Source organism: Tachypleus tridentatus, chromosome 3 (genome assembly GCF_004210375.1).
Source record: "Tachypleus tridentatus isolate NWPU-2018 chromosome 3, ASM421037v1, whole genome shotgun sequence".
Lineage (NCBI taxonomy): Eukaryota > Metazoa > Arthropoda > Merostomata > Xiphosura > Limulidae > Tachypleus > Tachypleus tridentatus.
Window position 1 is genome coordinate 50329711 of NC_134827.1, and position 22669 is coordinate 50352379.

The window sequence follows — 22669 nt, forward strand, 5'->3', positions numbered from 1 at the left end:
TTAAGACACCACCAGGTCCATAGTCAGATATTACTATATTACATACAGTTAAGACAGCACCAGGTCCATAGTCAGATATTACTATATTACATACAGTAAAGAAACCACCAGGTCCCATAGTCAGATATTACTATATTACATACAGTTAAGACAGCACCAAGTCCATAGTCAGATATTACGATATTATATACTGTTAAGGCAGCACTAGGTCCATAGTCAGATATAACAATATTACATACAGTTAAGACACCACCAGGTCCATAGTCAGATATTACTATATTACATACAGTTAAGACACTACTAGGTCCATAGTCAGATATTACTATATTTCATACAGTTAAGACACCACCAGGTCCATAGTCAGATATTACTATATTACATACAGTTAAGACACCACCAGGTCCATAGTCAGATATTACAATAATACATACAGTTAAGACACCACTAGGTCCATAGTCAGATATTACTATATTACATACAGTTAAGACAGCACCAGGTCCATAGTCAGATATTACTATATTACATACAGTTAAGACACCACTAGGTCCATAGTCAGATATTACTATATTACATACACTTAAGACACCACCAGGTCCATAGTCAGATATTACTATATTACATACAGTTAAGACACCACCAGGTCCATAGTCAGATATTACTATATTACATACAGTTAAGACACCACCAGGTCCATAGTCAGATATTACTATATTACATACAGTTAAGACACCACTAGGTCCATAGTCAGATATTACTATATTACATACAGTTAAGACACCACTAGGTCCATAGTCAGACATTACTATATTACGTACAGTTAAGACACTACTAGGTCCATAATCAGATATTACTATATTACATACAGTTAAGACACCACTAGGTCCATAGTCAGATATTAGTATATTACATACAGTTAAGACACCACCAGGTCCATAGTCAGATATTACTATATTACATACAGTTAAGACAGCACCAGGTCCATAGTCAGATATTACTATATTACATACACTTAAGACACCACAGGGTCCATAGTCAGATATTGCTATGTTACATACAGTTAAGACACTACTAGGTCCATAGTCAGATATTACTATATTACATACAGTTAAGACACCCCAAGGTCCATAGTCAGATATTACTATATTACATACAGTTAAGACAGCACCAGGTCCATAGTCAGATATTACGATATTATATACTGTTAAGGCAGCACTAGGCCCATAGTCAGATATTACAATATTACATACAGTTAAGACACCACCAGGTCCATAGTCAGATATTACTATATTATATACAGTTAAGACACTACTAGGTCCATAGTCAGATATTACTATATTTCATACAGTTAAGACACCACCAGGTCCATAGTCAGATATCACTATATTACATACAGTTAAGACACCACCAGGTCCATAGTCAGATATTACAATAATACATACAGTTAAGACACCACCAGGTCCATAGTCAGATATTACTATATTACATACAGTTAAGACACCACCAGGTCCATAGTCAGATATTACTATATTACGTACAGTTAAGAAACCACCAGGTCCATAGTCAGATATTACTATATTACATACACTTAAGACACCACCAGGTCCATAGTCAGATATTACTATATTACATACAGTTAAGACACTACTAGGTCCATAGTCAGATATTACTATATTTCATACAGTTAAGACACCACCAGGTCCATAGTCAGATATTACTATATTACATACAGTTAAGACACCACCAGGTCCATAGTCAGATATTACAATAATACATGCAGTTAAGACACCACCAGGTCCATAGTCAGATATTACAATAATACATGCAGTTAAGACACCACCAGGTCCATAGTCAGATATTACTATATTACATACAGTTAAGACAGCACCAGGTCCATAGTCAGATATTACTATATTACATACAGTTAAGAAACCACCAGGTCCATAGTCAGATATTACTATATTACATACACTTGAGACACCACCAGGTCCATAGTCAGATATTACTATATTACATACAGTTAAGACACCACTAGGTCCATAGTCAGATATTACTATATTACATACAGTTAAGACAGCACCAGGTCCATAGTCAGATATTACTATATTACATACAGTTAAGAAACCACCAGGTCCATAGTCAGATATTACTATATTACATACAGTTAAAACAGCACCAAGTCCATAGTCAGATATTACGATATTATATACTGTTAAGGCAGCACTAGTTCCATAGTCAGATATTACAATATTACATACAGTTAAGACACCACCAGGTCCATAGTCAGATATTACTATATTACATACAGTTAAGACACTACTAGGTCCATAGTCAGATATTACTATATTTCATACAGTTAAGACACCACCAGGTCCATAGTCAGATATTACTATATTACATACAGTTAAGACACCACCAGGTCCATAGTCAGATATTACAATAATACATACAGTTAAGACACCACCAGGTCCATAGTCAGATATTACAATAATACATACAGTTAAGACACCACCAGGTCCATAGTCAGATATTACTATATTACATACAGTTAAGACACCACCAGGTCCATAGTCAGATATTACTATATTACGTACAGTTAAGAAACCACCAGGTCCATAGTCAGATATTACTATATTACATACACTTAAGACACCACCAGGTCCATAGTCAGATATTACTATATTACATACAGTTAAGACACTACTAGGTCCATAGTCAGATATTACTATATTTCATACAGTTAAGACACCACCAGGTCCATAGTCAGATATTACTATATTACATACAGTTAAGACACCACCAGGTCCATAGTCAGATATTACAATAATACATGCAGTTAAGACACCACCAGGTCCATAGTCAGATATTACAATAATACATGCAGTTAAGACACCACCAGGTCCATAGTCAGATATTACTATATTACATACAGTTAAGACAGCACCAGGTCCATAGTCAGATATTACTATATTACATACAGTTAAGAAACCACCAGGTCCATAGTCAGATATTACTATATTACATACACTTGAGACACCACCAGGTCCATAGTCAGATATTACTATATTACATACAGTTAAGACACCACTAGGTCCATAGTCAGATATTACTATATTACATACAGTTAAGACAGCACCAGGTCCATAGTCAGATATTACTATATTACATACAGTTAAGAAACCACCAGGTCCATAGTCAGATATTACTATATTACATACAGTTAAAACAGCACCAAGTCCATAGTCAGATATTACGATATTATATACTGTTAAGGCAGCACTAGTTCCATAGTCAGATATTACAATATTACATACAGTTAAGACACCACCAGGTCCATAGTCAGATATTACTATATTACATACAGTTAAGACACTACTAGGTCCATAGTCAGATATTACTATATTTCATACAGTTAAGACACCACCAGGTCCATAGTCAGATATTACTATATTACATACAGTTAAGACACCACCAGGTCCATAGTCAGATATTACAATAATACATACAGTTAAGACACCACCAGGTCCATAGTCAGATATTACTATATTACATACAGTTAAGACACCACCAGGTCCATAGTCAGATATTACTATATTACATACAGTTAAGAAACCACCAGGTCCATAATCAGATATTACTATATTACATACAGTTAAGACAGCACCAGGTCCATAGTCAGATATTACTATATTACATACAGTTAAGAAACCACCAGGTCCATAGTCAGATATTACTATATTACATACACTTAAGACACCACTAGGTCCATAGTCAGATATTGCTATATTACATACAGTTAAGACACTACTAGGTCCATAGTCAGATATTACTATATTACATACAGTTAAGACACAACTAGGTCCATAGTCAGATATTACTATATTACATACAATTAAGAGACCACTAGGTCCATTTTCAGATATTACTATATTACATACAGTTAAGACACCACTAGGTCCATAGTCAGATATTACTATATTACATACAGTTAAGACAGCACCAGGTCCATAGTCAGATATTACGATATTATATACTGTTAAGGCAGCACTAGGTCCATAGTCAGATATTACTATATTACATACAGTTAAGACACTACTAGGTCCATAGTCAGATATTACTATATTTCATACAGTTAAGACACCACCAGGTCCATAGTCAGATATTACTATATTACATACAGTTAAGACACCACCAGGTCCATAGTCAGATATTACAATAATACATACAGTTAAGACACCACCAGGTCCATAGTCAGATATTACTATATTACATACAGTTAAGACAGCACCAGGTCCATAGTCAGATATTACTATATTACATACAGTTAAGAAACCACCAGGTCCATAGTCAGATATTACTATATTACATACACTTAAGACACCACCAGGTCCATAGTCAGATATTATTATATTACATACAGTTAAGACACCACCAGGTCCATAGTCAGATATTACTATATTACATACAGTTAAGACACCACTAGGTCCATAGTCAGATATTACTATATTACGTACAGTTAAGAAACCACCAGGTCCATAGTCAGATATTACTATATTACATACACTTAAGACACCACCAGGTCCATAGTCAGATATTACTATATTACATACAGTTAAGACACCACTAGGTCCATAGTCAGATATTGCTATGTTACATACGGTTAAGACACTACTAGGTCCATAGTCAGATATTACTATATTTCATACAGTTAAGACACCACCAGGTCCATAGTCAGATATTACTATATTACATACAGTTAAGACACCACCAGGTCCATAGTCAGATATTACTATATTACATACAGTTAAGACACTACTAGGTCCATAGTCAGATATTACTATATTACATACAGTTAAGAAACCACCAGGTCCATAGTCAGATATTACTATATTACATACAGTTAAGACACCACTAGGTCCATAGTCAGATATTACTATATTACGTACAGTTAAGACACTACTAGGTCCATAATCAGATATTACTATATTACATACAGTTAAGACAGCAACAGGTCCATAGTCAGATATTACTATATTACATACAGTTAAGACACCACTAGGTCCATAGTCAGATGTTACTATATTACATACAGTTAAGACACCACCAGCTCCATAGTCAGATATTACTATATTACATACAGTTAAGACAGCACCAGGTCCATAGTCAGATATTACTATATTACATACAGTTAAGACAGCACCAGGTCCATAGTCAGATATTATTATATTACATACAGTTAAGACACCACCAGGTCCATAGTCAGATATTACTATATTACATACACTTAAGACACCACCAGGTCCATAGTCAGATATTACTATATTACATACAGTTAAGACACCACCAGCTCCATAGTCAGATATTACTATATTACATACAGTTAAGACAGCACCAGGTCCATAGTCAGATATTACTATATTACATACAGTTAAGACAGCACCAGGTCCATAGTCAGATATTATTATATTACATACAGTTAAGACACTACTAGGTCCATAGTCAGGTATTACTATATTACATACAGTTAAGAAACCACCAGGTCCATAGTCAGATATTACTATATTACATACACTTAAGACACCACTAGGTCCATAGTCAGATATTGCTATATTACATACAGTTAAGACACTACTAGGTCCATAGTCAGATATTACTATATTACATACAGTTAAGACACAACTAGGTCCATAGTCAGATATTACTATATTACATACAATTAAGAGACCACTAGGTCCATTTTCAGATATTACTATATTACATACAGTTAAGACACCACTAGGTCCATAGTCAGATATTACTATATTACATACAGTTAAGACAGCACCAGGTCCATAGTCAGATATTACGATATTATATACTGTTAAGGCAGCACTAGGTCCATAGTCAGATATTACTATATTACATACAGTTAAGACACTACTAGGTCCATAGTCAGATATTACTATATTTCATACAGTTAAGACACCACCAGGTCCATAGTCAGATATTACTATATTACATACAGTTAAGACACCACCAGGTCCATAGTCAGATATTACAATAATACATACAGTTAAGACACCACCAGGTCCATAGTCAGATATTACTATATTACATACAGTTAAGACAGCACCAGGTCCATAGTCAGATATTACTATATTACATACAGTTAAGAAACCACCAGGTCCATAGTCAGATATTACTATATTACATACACTTAAGACACCACCAGGTCCATAGTCAGATATTATTATATTACATACAGTTAAGACACCACCAGGTCCATAGTCAGATATTACTATATTACATACAGTTAAGACACTACTAGGTCCATAGTCAGGTATTACTATATTACATACACTTAAGACACCACCAGGTCCATAGTCAGATATTACTATATTACATACACTTAAGACACCACCAGGTCCATAGTCAGATATTACTATATTACATACAGTTAAGACACCACTAGGTCCATAGTCAGATATTGCTATGTTACATACGGTTAAGACACTACTAGGTCCATAGTCAGGTATTACTATATTACATACACTTAAGACACCACCAGGTCCATAGTCAGATATTACTATATTACATACAGTTAAGACACCACCAGGTCCATAGTCAGATATTACTATATTACATACAGTTAAGACACTACTAGGTCCATAGTCAGATATTACTATATTACATACAGTTAAGAAACCACCAGGTCCATAGTCAGATATTACTATATTACATACAGTTAAGACACCACTAGGTCCATAGTCAGATATTACTATATTACGTACAGTTAAGACACTACTAGGTCCATAATCAGATATTACTATATTACATACAGTTAAGACAGCAACAGGTCCATAGTCAGATATTACTATATTACATACAGTTAAGACACCACTAGGTCCATAGTCAGATGTTACTATATTACATACAGTTAAGACACCACCAGCTCCATAGTCAGATATTACTATATTACATACAGTTAAGACAGCACCAGGTCCATAGTCAGATATTACTATATTACATACAGTTAAGACAGCACCAGGTCCATAGTCAGATATTATTATATTACATACAGTTAAGACACCACTAGGTCCATAGTCAGATATTACTATATTACATACACTTAAGACACCACCAGGTCCATAGTCAGATATTACTATATTACATACAGTTAAGACACCACCAGTTCCATAGTCAGATATTACTATATTACATACAGTTAAGACAGCACCAGGTCCATAGTCAGATATTACTATATTACATACAGTTAAGACAGCACCAGGTCCATAGTCAGATATTATTATATTACATACAGTTAAGACACTACTAGGTCCATAGTCAGGTATTACTATATTACATACACTTAAGACACCACCAGGTCCATAGTCAGATATTATTATATTACATACAGTTAAGACACTACTAGGTCCATAGTCAGATATTACTATATTATATACAATTAACGTTCCACCAACTAAATAATTAACACACATATCAGTTTATTTACAACCTGCTACTCAAAGAATGAAATTTTCATACGTTAAGTGTATATTTGCATATTAAATCGCTGCCTGGTGTCATGTAATTAAAATCACCCCAAACTCTGACATGAAACGTACTAAGACGTCTACATATGATGCCTGTAATGTAGGGTCGTTTGCCTGAGGAATGTGTTATTTTTGTTCGTTTTTAATTAGTTTTCTTAATACAAAATGTTAAATATGTCGTACTGAAACCTAATTTAGTAAGTTGGTAAAAGTGAAAGGAATTCATGTCACGCGGTGTTGGGTGTGAGACTAGAAGTACGCATCTTATAATATATACAGTTCCATATAACGTGCACATATAAGTATTGGACAGACAAGAAGCCTACAGACTTTTACGTAGTTTTAAAGGGTATATAATTATACCCATTTTGTTATTGTTTTTTTTGGAGAATGTGTGTGATAGTTTTAATATTTATGTATACATTTTTCAGTGAAGTGAAGAGTCAGTCCGTCTCTGGCTTTATAAAGGATAAAGGTCAGTGTAGGTCATCTCTTCATGTCCATCGAGAAATGCCAAAGTCACAAACAATATTATTCTTCAAGTTAAGCTGCCGGACTTGTGAAACCCTTTATTCCACGAGCTGTTGCTATGGTAACTGGTCTTCCTGCCAACATTCTTGAGCGCGTCCGACACGTCTCGACATAACATCCAATTTGGTCGGACTGAAAGTGTAAAGTCGACCTGTCCAAAACAGAAGAAGTAATGGCTTTTTATATAGGCCAATTCTGATATGCTGTCCAAACCACGCCGTCGCTGTCCAAACATTTCTTAGGAAGTGATCACTTTGGAGACATGACAAACATTTATAGCAAATACTGGAGACAAGTGAAAGGACAAAATTTCAAATTTTGTACGACCGTAAGCCTTCCTCAAGTGTTATAACACAAACAGAGATATATATTGGTTTCTCTGTTCTCACGTAGTAACGCTATATAAAAACAACTCTGGTTAATAATTTTTGTCCGTCGTTTTGAAGGAAGAAACAATTAGATAGAGAAATATGACTTTAAGCCTGCTCTAAATAGTGCACGTTTCTTATATAGAAGCTCTTAACGTTTCAGATGAAACGGATATCATGAAGCAACTAATGGACATTTCCGCCTTGGTCAAAGTTTGTAAACGTCAGTTCTGACATCATTAAAACACACTGGAAATAGAATCCATTAGACGTTTTGAAACATGTGAAAATAATAATTTCCACTTCTAACTCTGGTTAGCAAAGCGTAGTGTAATGGTAGTGGTAGTATGTATTCAGTGTAAAATAAAAACAAAATATATGGAGTTCTTACCATATATATGGTGCGAAGAAAGTGAATGTGCAGTTTTTTTTTTTATTTGAAACATAATCTAAAGTCTTGCTTTGAAACGTTATTAAATGTTTTTCAACTGACTTCGTAATATTAGCCATAATGCCAACCGTTTGGTATTAACTCTATATTAGTTTTTGCCTCACCCTGTATAGCGAGAAATATTTGAATATTTCTAAACCAAAATCATGTTTTTATACTATAATTTTATTTTTAAATTTCAATGTTATTTGAGTGCCTAAACTGAACTGAGTAGCTTAAAACATCGTCTGGTAATAAATAGTGCATTCCGAAATATTCGTGTTTTGATTAGCTAATTTAAGTGAATGAATTTTTCTTTTAATATCAAAATCGTTCTATGTAAGTGGTTGATTTTGAAATATTCGTATTTTGATTGGCTGATTTAAACGGCAGATCTCCTTGTATTATTATTGAAAGGTAACTCGTTTGTAAATTTTTATTAAATTGCCTGTTTTAAATAAAACAATGCAAATAACGACGGGGTTGTGAAATTGTTTGAATAAATCAGAATCAGATGATAAAAAAGATTTCCAAACTTCAACAAGGGCGCATTTTGGTCTTGTGTTATATGCAGGTCTATAATGATCCGGGTTCGATTTCGTGATATTTCACAAATTATTTCCAGCTCTTTATTTAAGGTGTGGATGCGTCATAAGAGTGATAGTTAATTTCTTATCGTGAGAGATGGGTTGAACTTACTGACTGTCTGTTGTCTGGTCAAATATGTTGACGATAAATGAACTCAGAAATTAAAACTAAGGAATTTCTCTTCGCTACTCATTCGACTGTTTGATATTTCCGAAACCTGACGAGGCTTAAAGTCTCTCGTTATCACTAAAACCTAACACGAACTCAAAGCCTCTAGTTACCACCAGAATTAGGAATGTTTAAAAGTAGCCTTAGTAATTTTGATATACATAAAAATAAATAATTTTTAGCTTAGCGAAGTTTAAAAAACTGTTTGATATTCCTAAAACCTAACGAGGCTGAAAACCTCTCGTTATCACTAAAACCTGACACGACCTCAAAGCCTCTAGTTACCACCAGAACCCAAGGTAAATTAATACACAATCAGAGTAGATTTTTAATGTAAACAATTTTTGGAAAATGAACAATTTGATTTGTAATTAATTAATATATGCATACTTTACTGTAATGACCAATATTAAAAAAAAAACTACTATAGTTTTTTATATCTTTTCTCGGATAGTTCAAACCCGTAATAAAACTAATACAACTAGAAATTACTTGTAATGAAAGTAAAATCAAGTAAGACTCTTCTAAATACGATACAACCTTCTTTATCTACTCTAAAGTCGTTTAAAACTTTTAGTGCTGACTAATAGATGGAAATCATTGTAAACTCATCCCTAGTGGGACGATTATATCCCTGTTTGGATATCATCAGTAAGTCAACAAAACCATTAGTAATTGTTTATATACTTAACAAAACCTTGAGTGTCACAATAACTCGATAGTATTTACTTAGAAGACCTATAGTTTCATTTTGTTTACCTGAGCAGCCGTGTCCAAATCGTTCATATCTTTTACGAGGTCTCCGTGGCAGACATAAAGCAGTGCGCAGGACTTGTCAGTCACGTGACACAGACGGAGTGCTTGTAGTATACTCTCGAACCCCTAGTGTTAAAACCGATATTATTGTAATCGTTTTTTGTCTAATTAAATTATGGCATGTGACACAGTAAAAAGAAATCAATACATAATCGTTTTATATTAAACTAAACTGTGTCCTTAAAATATCAAAAACTATAAATAAATAACTACAGTTAACTAACTAGCTAGATAAGTAAAGAACTGAATGTCATTAGTTTTTTTTAGGATACGGACTATAGATCAGTTAACTTGTTGACTGCCAAGTATTTCAGTTGCTACAATACAACTCTAATGCTTCTTCATTTTGTAACTTTTTCGTGACGCCATTTTGGATCGAAAGTGAAACAATTTGTAAGTAGGTCAAATGCATGTATGGTGCTGAAATCTAGCGTTGCAATTAGGAATTATTGAAAAGAAATTAACTCGTCCGTGGCACTGTGTTACCGATCGGCTTGGACGAGTTATCTTGGAAGTTAATCTTCAAAACAGAGAGAATAGAGACCATTTCAATATGAAAAATAAAATGGAAAACAAGAAATTAATGCTTAAAACTAATCATTTAAACTTGTTTTCAAAACATATACGACGTGAAATATTATTGGAATTATTCAAGCGCAGTGAATTACTTAGTTGAATTACATTCGAACTCCATAGAATTAAAAATTATTCAATTAATTTAAGACATGCTTTAATAATAAAACTTTTACCAACATAACGCCAGAAAAACAACAACAACAACATGTTATATCTATTAATAATATTTTGAAAGTGTTCGCATTTTATTATGGTAATGTTATTCTTCTGAAATAATTTCGTTAGACAAGGCTTAACGATATGAAAACCATGCCCTGCTTTAGGTCTATTGGTGAGTATTAATAGTGACAGTTATATCCCATTTATCGGCCTGATACCATCTGTCAGTAGTGGATAGTGTTGACAGGTTCCTTTTTTATAAACTATCCATTTAGAATTTGGAAATCCTGAACTGTAAGGGTGTTTGAAGTGTCGCTTTAAGCCTCACGTGCATAAGATACAGTTCGCAAGTTCGAATCTCGGTTGCACCAAACATGTTCGCCCTTTCAGCCGTGGGGGCGCTATAATGTGACAGCCAATCCCACTATTCGTTGGTAAAAGAGTAGCTCAAGAGTTGGCGGTGGGTGGTGATGACTAGCTGCTTTCCCTCTAGTCTTACACTGCTAAATTAGGGACGGCTAGCGCAGATAGCCCTCGTGTAGCTTTGCGCGAAATACAAAAACAAACAAACAAATAAATACAAAATAATCGTCTGCTTAAATATGATATTTGAAAATATTCAGCACACTCGCAGCACGTGATCCTTACAAACAGTAAATTCACGAGGCTAACATCGTGGAATAATTAGTTAGACCGAAAGAAACTATTACACCATGTAACAAAATGTTTACTTTTTATTGTTCCTGGGCAGAATGTGTTATTTCCCAAGATTTGCTGAAATTCAAACAAGCAATTTACCAGTTTTGTCTTTTTTTTGACGTTGAGAACTATATTCGAAACATTTACATAAGAGTCTTATGTTTCGTTGTAACACATTACAAGAAAGTAGTATTAGTTATAACAACATTAACTTTCAATTATTTCCAATCAACTGATGATGCTTTGAAAATGATGTTTCGGGTTCTGTGTTGAGTCTTTTATCAACTAAAAATAAAAGGAATGAGAGCCACCATCTTCATAACACATGCCTGTTGAACCTCATCAGGTATGAGAACAACCATCTTCATAACACATGCCTGTTGAACCTCATCAGGTATGAGAACCACCATCTTCATAACACATGCCTGTTGAACCTCATCAGGTATGAGAACCGCCATCTTCATAACACATGCCTGTTGAACCTCATCAGGTATGAGAACCGCCATCTTCATAACACATGCTTGTTGAGCCTCATCAGGTACGAGAACCACCATCTTCATAATTCATGCCTGTTGAACCTCATCTAGTATGAGAACCACCATCTTCATAACACATGCCTGTTGAACAGGAAGCTCTCCAACTTGCCAACAACAAAGTACACTGATTTGACAGTAAAGGTGTCTATGTCACCATTATTGACAGAAGTGCAATCTCCAGGGAGTTATGCATTTTTGTTACACCAACAAGAAGAAAAAGTTCCTTGAAGGTTCAGTGGTAACTGTGAAGGTTTGGCTAAAATCAGGGTTTCGATACCCGTGGTGAACACAGAACAGATAACCCGTTGTGCAGCTTTGTGCTTAACAGCAAAGGAAAAACACTTTTTTATAAAATCTGATTTTCAAATATTAAGTTACATCGGTCGGTACTGTTCATAATTTAGGTCATATATCGAAACACATTTGAGAATCTGAGAAATATAAACAAAAATGTCAGGTAAAAATCGCAAACTGTTTATTATAACACACCAGCTGTAAAGGTACAGCACTAAATGGATCGGCAATTGCAGATATTTTGCACTGGAAATAAGATTACAAAAATTTCTTTGTTCGATAGTTTTCTGTAAAAATAACGGAACCAATTTATCAAACTTAGATGTCAAACCATAAAAAAACGAACGAATGTGTTGGCCTCACGCAACTTACTTCGCATCGAATAGATGAGAGTTTTGATGTGTTTCTCCGAAAGATGCAATTCAGCTGCTAGCATGTTACGAATAAAAATGACATAGAAACTGCCTCGAGTCACTTCAGTAGCAAACAGACATAGATATCAGTAGCACTATTTAGCCTGGATGGTATATTTGTTTGTTTTGAATTTCGCGCAAGGCTACAGGAGGACTATCTGTGCTAGTCTTTCCTAATTTAGCAGTGTAAGACTAGAAGGAAGGCAGCTAGTCATCACCACCTACCGCCAACTCTTGGGCTACTCTTTTACCAAAGAACAGTGGAATTGAACGTCACATTATAACGCTCTCACGGCTGAAAGGCGAACATGTTTGGTGTGACGGGGATTCGAACCAGCGACCGTAAGATTGCGAGTCGAGTGCCTTAACCACCTTGCCATGCCGGACCAAAATGGTATATTAGCTATTTATTGGTTTTATGACAACACAACAGACTCCTGCGCTCTTTCCACGACGAGGATTCGAGCTCCGGACTTTAGCGTTTCTAGTTCGTTGGTTTACGAACTATTAATTAATTAAGTGATTTCGTATTTTTAATCGTGCCGTTAATTATAATATTAATAAGGTGTTATCAAAACTAAAATAAACAGATTGGTCACGTAACTTATAAATGAATGAAGCCAGTCCTATAAAATAAAATGGTTAAAACTACGTAGTGACACTTCATTTAATGTATACGTTTATTAATTTTTATTTAACGATTAGTAAATACTCATTTGTCAGATTGGTTCCGTCATTGTTCATGGTATTATATATGAATAGTGTCAAATATTTATCGGCTCTTTCATTAGAGGTGAGTTTAAAAAGTGAATCTGGGACGTAATGCAATCCTTCATTGGTCCGGCCCTCTGCTGTGACGTAATGTATTCTTTAATTAGCCCGAACCTTTGCTGTAGACCACAGGTCCACCTATACAAGACTTATCAGCACAGCTTGGGTCAGCAAACCAATGAAACATAGTTGGGCCTATTGTGCAGTGTTTCTAATGTCATAAAGTAATGTAGGTCATCATGATGGACTAATTCGGACTTAAAACAATATATACGGTATTGATTGATTCTAAGCATCATGTTTAAACAGAAAACCAATAGAACATCAATCTAAACTGTGCACTTCGTCTTCGAGATTTGTGAAGAACCATTAAAGGAGACACTCTGAAATACACACTTTAATGTTCTCACATATCAATATTTAGCTAATCCTCGGCCTGGCATGACCTGATGGTTAAGGCACTCGAATCACCCTTTCAGCTGCGAGGGCGTTCTAATAAAATGGTCAATTTCATTGTTCGCTGGTAATTGCCCAAGACGTACCCAAGATCTAATCAAAGATCAAGAGTAAACTGTTAAAACAGATCACTAAACCAACAGATCTAATCAAAGATCAGAAGTAAACTGTTAAAACAGATCACTAAACCAACATATCTAATCAAAGATCAGGAGTAAACTGTTAAAACAGATCTTATTAAAGATCAAATGTATACTGTTAAAACAGATCTTATCAAAGATCGGGAGTAAACTGTTAAAACAGATTTAATCAAAAATCAGATATAAACTGTTAAACAGATCACTAAACTAACAGATCTAATGAAAGATCAGATATAAACTGTTAGAACAGACAATTCTATACAAGGTTTCAAACACAGATTTCTTGTGAAGATCAGACATAAACTGTTAGAACAGACTATTCTATACAAGATTTCAAACACAGATCTGTTGTAAAGATCAGACATAAACTGTTAGAACAGACTATTCTATACAAGATTTCAAACACAGATCTGTTGTAAAGATCAGACATAAACTGTTAGAACAGACTATTCTATACAAGATTTGAAACACAGATCTGTTGTAAAGATCGGATATAAACTGGTAGAACAGACTATCCTATACAAGATTTGAAACACAGATCTCTTGTGAAGATCAGATATAAACTGTTAGAACAGACTATCCTATACAAGATTTGAAACACAGATCTCTTGTGAAGATCAGATATAAACTGTTAGAACAGACTATCCTATACAAGATTTGAAACACAGATCTCTTGTGAAGATCAGATATAAACTGTTAGAACAGACTATTCTATATAAGATTTCAACCATTGTTGTTTATACACGTACTTGCAATGATTTAAACAAGGTGTTCGGTTGCTACAGCTTGGTGTGTAGCCACCTAGCTGCAGTTCGTTGACCGTACAGATGGTAATGTTGCGTGTTAGAAATGACGAAAACAAATCTGATGTTGGAACCAGCTGTGTAACAATGAATGTTGAAAAATAAGCTATAATAACTTGGTGGGAGGTGGAAATTACAGATATTCAGATATACGTCGATAAGCAAAAACTGGCAAGTTGCTAGATGCGAAACTTCATCATTAACGTCTGCGTTTTTGTCCATGCAAGTGATAGTAACCCTGACCCATAAACAATACATGACGAAAATCATAAACTTTACGTTAATTAGTCTATATTTGTTGTACTTCAATCACTGTTAATGGATTAACACACACAGAGAGATACAAGGTGTGGCAAAAATAAGTATACCATTGATTTAAAATGTTTGATCTCTCACGTCTCATTCTCAAACGAACAATGGCTAAAATACTTCAAGTTAACCTCGAAATAATATATTTAAAATCAACTTTACATTAATTTTGATCTCGTCTGGTTATATAATTACTTTTGACGCAGTCTATCAGTTGAATCCAGTAGTTACGTTAGTTAAAACACAAATATATATTTTAATAATTTCCAGAAATCCCACATAAAGAGCCTACACAGCTGTCTATAATTTTGAACTGATAAGCTGGGGAGAGAAGGTAGGTATTTAACAGTACCCACCGCCAACTCTTAGGTTACTGTTATGGTGCACGCACGGCCTCAAAGCACCGAATGTAATTTTGCGAGAAGGGAACGCGAAGTTGAAGTCTACAAATTATACGTCTGTCCCTCTTTTACAGGCGGTGTTTCTCATTCATACCTCCGAAGTTCTGTTTGTTTCAATGAAAAGAATGGCCAACTGATGATAAGCTTCCCGGTAGGTGGCGTTGATGTTGATCACTGACTGCAACAAGACTTCAGCGTCGTAAAAACTTCGTTCTTGTATCAAAAGCTGAGCCTGCACAAAATATTAAACGATATCAACATTATTTGTGCTCAATGAATAATAAGCCATAACACTTCATCACTGTACAAAAAACAGACTGCGAAATTAATTTAAAATGTAACAAATTTGATCTGAATATTAGCTCAGTCATTCTCGTTTCAGCATTGATTGAGCCAATGTAAAACGACTTAGGCCTAAACTTATCACATAGTTCGTTGCGTATTAGCTCAGCCCTACTGAGTTTAATAATAAACTTTGAGCCAATTTAAAACAAGTTAGGCCTAAGCCTGTCACATAGTTTGTTGCAACTTAGTTCAGTTGTACTGTGCCTGGTAGTGTCTGAATCAACTTAGAACAACCTAGGCCTAAGCCTGTCAATAGTTTGTCGTGTATTAGCTCAGTCCTACTGAGTTTAATAGTAAACTTTGAGCCAATTTAAAACAAGTTAGGCCTAAGCCTGTCACACAGTTTGTTGCAACTTAGTTCAGTTGTACTGTGCTTGGTAGTGTTTGAATCAACTTAGAACAACCTACGCCTAAGCCTGTCAATAGTTTGTCGTGTATTAGCTCAGTCCTACTAAGTTTAGCAATATTTGAGCCAACCTAAAACAATTTAAGCCTCACTCTGTCATACAGTTTGTGTAATACCTCAGCCCTTTTAAGTTCAGCAATGTTTAAGCCATTTTAAAAACACTTTAGGCCTAGGCATGCCACATAGTTTGTTATGTATTAGCCCAGTCTAACGAGGCATGACAATGTTTGAGCCACTTTAAATAATTTCCTATCCAAATTTTCCTTAAGGACTATAAATCATATGTAAAATAGCAGACAAATTAAACTTACGACTGGAGTTTGCAGACCAACAGGGAATAGTTTATAAGAACATTTATTAAATGCACAGTAAAATGTTGCTACGTAATACCTCCAACAAAGAGTAAGGAACTTGTTTGGTGATAAAGAAATATGTACTGATCTTTGTTTATTTAATTCGACATATAAAATTAGAACATAAGTTTTGGATGTTTAAACTGTTTACTTACGTAATGTATTTTACCATCCAAGAAACTTCCGTGCTTTTGAGTTAACTTACTATACAGTTTTCTAGCTTCTTCCAATCGTCCTGACTTTATGTACAAAGTCCCAAGGTTGTCCATGACTTGAGGATCTTCTTCCATATAGAGGGCTCTAAAACAAAAGTCAATTTCACGGTTACACAGTTTTCCTCCTAGCGGGGGAACAATCAACGATTCCTACTGAAAGTGTAATGTTCAGTTTGGCAGACGATAATTTGTATAACATTAACAATGTTGAACAATGAACGTAGTGGACTCTCAGTGCAAGAAACAATTTCAGACTGACAACTTAGAAAAATACACACAATGTAGTCAGTTTTCGTCAGTCTTTGTAAACAATTACAATTTAATGTAACACACTAAAAAATAGGGCCGCATTTATATTATTGGTTAATTGTAACTGTACATTAAAAAAAGTCAAATTCTTGAGAATATAGTTTTTTTTTCGTTCACAAAGAGAGAAACGTTCTATTCTTTTGACTTCTCTTCTACGGGTTTTTTGTTTCTTATTCATTCTAGTAAGACATTACGTTAAGAAAAAAATATTATTTGCTTCAGCGCATGGATGTCGGTTTTGTTTTTCTCGCTTTTCACGAGCGAAAGACATTACCTAGTGAAACAGTCAACTTTACAAGCATATTGATTCTGGTAAATGAAATACTGCTAACGACTGGCACAATTAAACATTCATTGACACGTGGACCTGTAAAGTCATTCTCAGGAAATGCGTTTTCGTGTGTTTATTACATTTACGTCGTGGGAGAAAAGCGGTAACCCCCCTGATGATGCCTCCCCCCCCTAAAATTACTTACTTGATATATGTAAATAATTTTAATATCGTCTCTAACCAAGATAGAGTACGTGTGTGTTTTCTTATAGCAAAGCCACATCGGGCTGAGCCCACCGAAGGGAATCGAACCCCAGATTGTAGCGTTGTAAATCCGTAGACTTACCACTGTACTAGGGGGCGCACGTAGATAGATCTACATTTTGTAATAAAATTAATTATAATATTTCATTCATCATTTCTAACTTCACGGAACTTTGACACAAGCGCATGAAGAAGTTGCTTGACTCTTTGTAATGAAAATTCTAAAGCAACGCTTTATTGAGTGTCCATATCTTTACTTGTCTGGACTTTAAAAGTAGTAGTAAAAAATACTCGCTAATTTCAGCTTCCCGAATCTTTATTACAAGACCTAATTATAGTTTTAACTAAAACCAGCCTTTAGGGCACGCACCCTTATTGTTGTTGACAAACATACTTACTGTTCGGATGATACAGAAAGTGAGGAAGGACCTCAAACTGGAAAGTCTAACACAAACGTGTGTGTTATGCAGTTCAATAAGCCTACATGTTACACGATTCAGATAAGCCTAACTGTTATACTTGTTACATGTTCCAGATAAATCTACCTGTTATACAGTTACAACAGTCCGATAAACCTATATTTAAAACTATCCTAGCTGATTCACAGTAACTATGATTATATGATTTAGGAGTTAACGGTATCCAGTTAATATGCTTTCAATAATTAACCTGTGGCATGTTATCTTATATCCGAATAACTTGAAACTGTAAGGACACACCACTGTATGTAAATCACAGTTCTGATCAACAAGTCCAAGAAAAGTGAATGTCTGTGCTGGACCGACCGTAATTAGACGTTCCAAGGTTCGAACCGTGATATTCCGCTTAACACATACTATAATTTCAATGGACGGAAACAGAAGTTAGTCACATTTTTCGGTTAAGAAAAGAGCAGACGCACAGACGGCAAACGCTGGTAGCGTGATGTTACTCCAGAAGTCACCAGTTCCTAATTAGGGTTAGCTTGGCCGTTTAGATCGTATGGTCGTCACTAAGTGCGTCATTCAAGTTGAAGAGATCAAATACCAGGAACGTATTGGACAGAAACGGCAGACGTTTAGTAATATACACGATTTCCGAGGTTTGTTGTTTCTTTTTACTGCACGTTCACTGAAGCGCACAGCTGTCTTGAGGCTTTCTTACAAAAGATAAAAGTTAAAAAAAGACACGAAACCTCGCGTTTGGATAAATATTAAGCTACTCTGAAAGACAAAGACAAAAAAACAATTTTTTTTTAAAGCGCAGTTCTTTGTGTCCGCAAACGACTTTCTCGTCGTCTCTATCTAATAAAGTAAACGATAAGTTGCGAACTCAGCGATAGAAATTCAATGATGCTGTAGATTCTGATTACCCCTCGTTAATAAAATAGACTGGCTGTGTTTCAAGGATACACTCAGTTGCTTCTGGTCTTCATGGTTCAGAATATCCACAGCTTTTATGAAGAAATATTTTATCTGTAATATTACAGTACTAGAAGGAGACAAATGTATTTTTTGTGAAGAAAATCGACTGGTAAAGCTACTAAGACCCACCTTTATTTTTGGTAGAGTAAATTGACTTTTTGTGAAGAAAATCGACTGGTAAAGCTACTAAGACCCACCTTTATTTTTGGTAGAGTAAATGGACTTTTTGTGAAGAAAATCGACTGGTAAAGCTACTAAGACCAACCTTTATTTTTGGTAGAGTAAATGGACTTTTTGTGAAGAAACTCGACTGGTAAAGCTACTAAGACCAACCTTTATTTTTGGTGGTAGAGTAAATGGACTTTTTGTGAAGAAAAGCGACTGGTAAAGCTACTAAGACCAACCTTTATTTTTGGTAGAGTAAATGGACTTTTTGTGAAGAAAATCGACTGGTAAAGCTACTAAGACCCACCTTTATTTTTGGTAGAGTAAATGTACTTTTTATGAAGAAAATCGACTGGTAAAGCTACTAAGACCCACCTTTATTTTTGGTAGAGTAAATGGACTTTTTGTGAAGAAAATCGACTGGTAAAGCTACTAAGACCAACCTTTATTTTTGGTAGAGTAAATGGACTTTTTGTGAAGAAAATCGACTGGTAAAGCTACTAAGACCCACCTTTATTTTTTGTAGAGTAAATGGACTTTTTGTGAAGAAAATCGACTGGTAAAGCTACTAAGACCAACCTTTATTTTTCGTAGAGTAAAACGTATGTAACTTTATTTTTAATAGAGTAAAACGTATGCAATTGTAATTCAAATTACTTTTTTTAAGAACCATAACATTTTTTCCTAGAAAGATAAGATAAATATTTAAAGAGACAAATAGCTGAAAAATGAACGATGGATTGGTGCGTAAGAAATCGAGATGTTTAGTGAAATTTACAAGCAAGTATTTTTGTACCTGGGCTGGACGAAGGTAACATTGTTTATTTCATTGTCGAGTGTAATACACTTTAGTAAAATGAGCTGAGAAGGAATCATTTCTTGCATTGGTTATGGCTAAGTATGAAGTTCCAGAAACCACATCCGTCCTTGTTAGGTTTGGTTCTATAATCCAGTAAAGTATTAGAGGCTCTATATTCTCACGTTCCATACGGAACAGAATGCTAAATGAGTGTCTTTAAATATTCGGAATCCCAATACACGTATTGAAGGAGTTTGTTTGTCTCGGATACTTATGAAGAGCAGCAACACAAGGAACTGTTAAAATACAAGGAAGGGATCTAGTGAACAGCGCCTACTGACATCTCTTTACCAAGTGGTATGAAACGTTATAGAATGTTCCTACGATGACTACACACTAACTGGACACCAGGCATCAGAAATCTAGTTATCAGTACCATCTGCCATCTCTTTAACTAGACTAATCTAATACTGTGACTTCATCATTACGTTTACAGCGCTCCCAGTGTTTCAAATACAAGTTGTGATTTTTTTCGGGATCACGGAGTAAACCAGAGATCCGTTGATTTAGGATCCGGCGCGTTAACTATTAAGTTAGGCTTGGCATGGCTAGGAGGCTCTCGACTCGTAATCTGAGAGTCTCGGGTTCGAACCTCCGTCACACCAAACATGCTCGCCCTTTCAGTCGTGGAGGCGTTATAATGTGACGGTCAGTCCCACTATTCGTTAGTAAAAGAGTAGCCCAAGAGTGAGCCGAGGGTAGTGGTGATTAGCTGTCTTCCCTCTATTCTTACACTGTTAAATTAGGAACGGCTAGCGCCTATAGCCCTCGTGTAGCTTTGCGCGAAATTAAAAAACAAACAAACAAAACCATTACGTCATGCCTGTTTCGATTAAATATATAACAACAAACAGGAATATTTTGATCAAATATAAAATGTAATAAAACAGTAAAATAATTAGTATAGTTTTATGTTTTTATCAATAGTCTCACACTGTTCAAGGTTTAGTAACATTTCTAAAAATAGCTAACACAAGGAATTGTTTAACGAATTAGATTTCGGAAAACGTTTGTTTCATGTTTTATTATTTTTTTATAATGCAAACAAAGATGATCTAAGAAGGAATTATTCGTCAGTTATAAACAACTTGTCATTTTAGTAAATTAGTATTTAACCACTAAATTATTGGATATAGTCAGCATTAATATTTAGTTTAAAATGTATTACAACTGGATACTGAACCTTTTGTAGAGTTTCTCAGCGTCATCAATAAATTTTAGAGAACGCAGTGTTCTGGCAGCGTTGAGCAGCGCCACCGTGTGGTTAGGATGAATCCTAACAGCTCGCTGATAAAATTCAACTGCTTCGTCTTCACGCCCTAGGAAATAGATATTTGCCTATCTAGTATGGGAATTCTTAACATTTTACATTGAGCATGTGAACTAACTAATATAAAGTAAGAGTTAGTGATCGATTTAATATACACTTATAAAGATTATTTTCCATTATTTGTTTATAATATGTGGAGTTAAGGCTAAACTAATACTTTTAAATTCCAGTTTCATGAGGTATTAATGGGATTACGGCCGAAAGCCCGTTTATCTGATAATACACTAATTTTTAGTAATTACAGGCACCAGTTCTTGAGGAAATAATTACTTGAAACCGGTTTTATTGTTTTCACAGTGAACTCAATAAAGTTTCTCACAACGATTTCTCACCTAAATTCTGAACAAATACTCCGTAGTTGTTAAGGGCGTCGACATTGTCAGGACTTAAGCTAAGTGCCACTAGATGGAGTTTCTCCGCTTCATTCACGTGACCAAAAACAGCGTAAAGAGAAGCTAAAGCTGAATATGCTTCGGCAAATCCCGGATCGATGTCGATAGCTCGTTTTAGGAAAGCTTCAGCTACCTCTCTTTTATCCTGCTTGCTGGAGAAAAATAAATATATCTATCTATGTATGTGGTCTTTGGAAGATCTTACTTAAAAACACGTGGATTGAACGCCCTCACCGAGTGTGTAGGTCAGAATTAAAGCGATTAATTTTTGAACAACTAAAATATATTTTTGACCACTAAAGATAGTTTAACTGAACACCCTACTAGCTTGGAAATAATATTTGAGAGCTTATAGAGGCACGTGTGGTGT

General features: G+C 35.0%; 1 protein-coding gene across 3 annotated transcripts in view; it reads right to left on the minus strand.

Annotated features, from left to right (window-relative positions):
- The window catches only part of LOC143246819 (protein O-mannosyl-transferase TMTC1-like), a 63897-nt gene that overhangs the window by 12474 nt on the left and 28754 nt on the right, over window positions 1-22669 (minus strand). For all 3 annotated transcript variants that reach the window (XM_076493991.1, XM_076493989.1, XM_076493992.1), the window contains 5 exons: window positions 22240-22451; window positions 21761-21896; window positions 17247-17391; window positions 16082-16219; window positions 10374-10496 (listed from right to left, as the gene is read on the minus strand). In XM_076493991.1, coding sequence (XP_076350106.1) covers window positions 10374-10496; window positions 16082-16219; window positions 17247-17391; window positions 21761-21896; window positions 22240-22451 — 754 coding nt within the window. The remainder of the gene's footprint in view (window positions 1-10373; window positions 10497-16081; window positions 16220-17246; window positions 17392-21760; window positions 21897-22239; window positions 22452-22669) is intronic.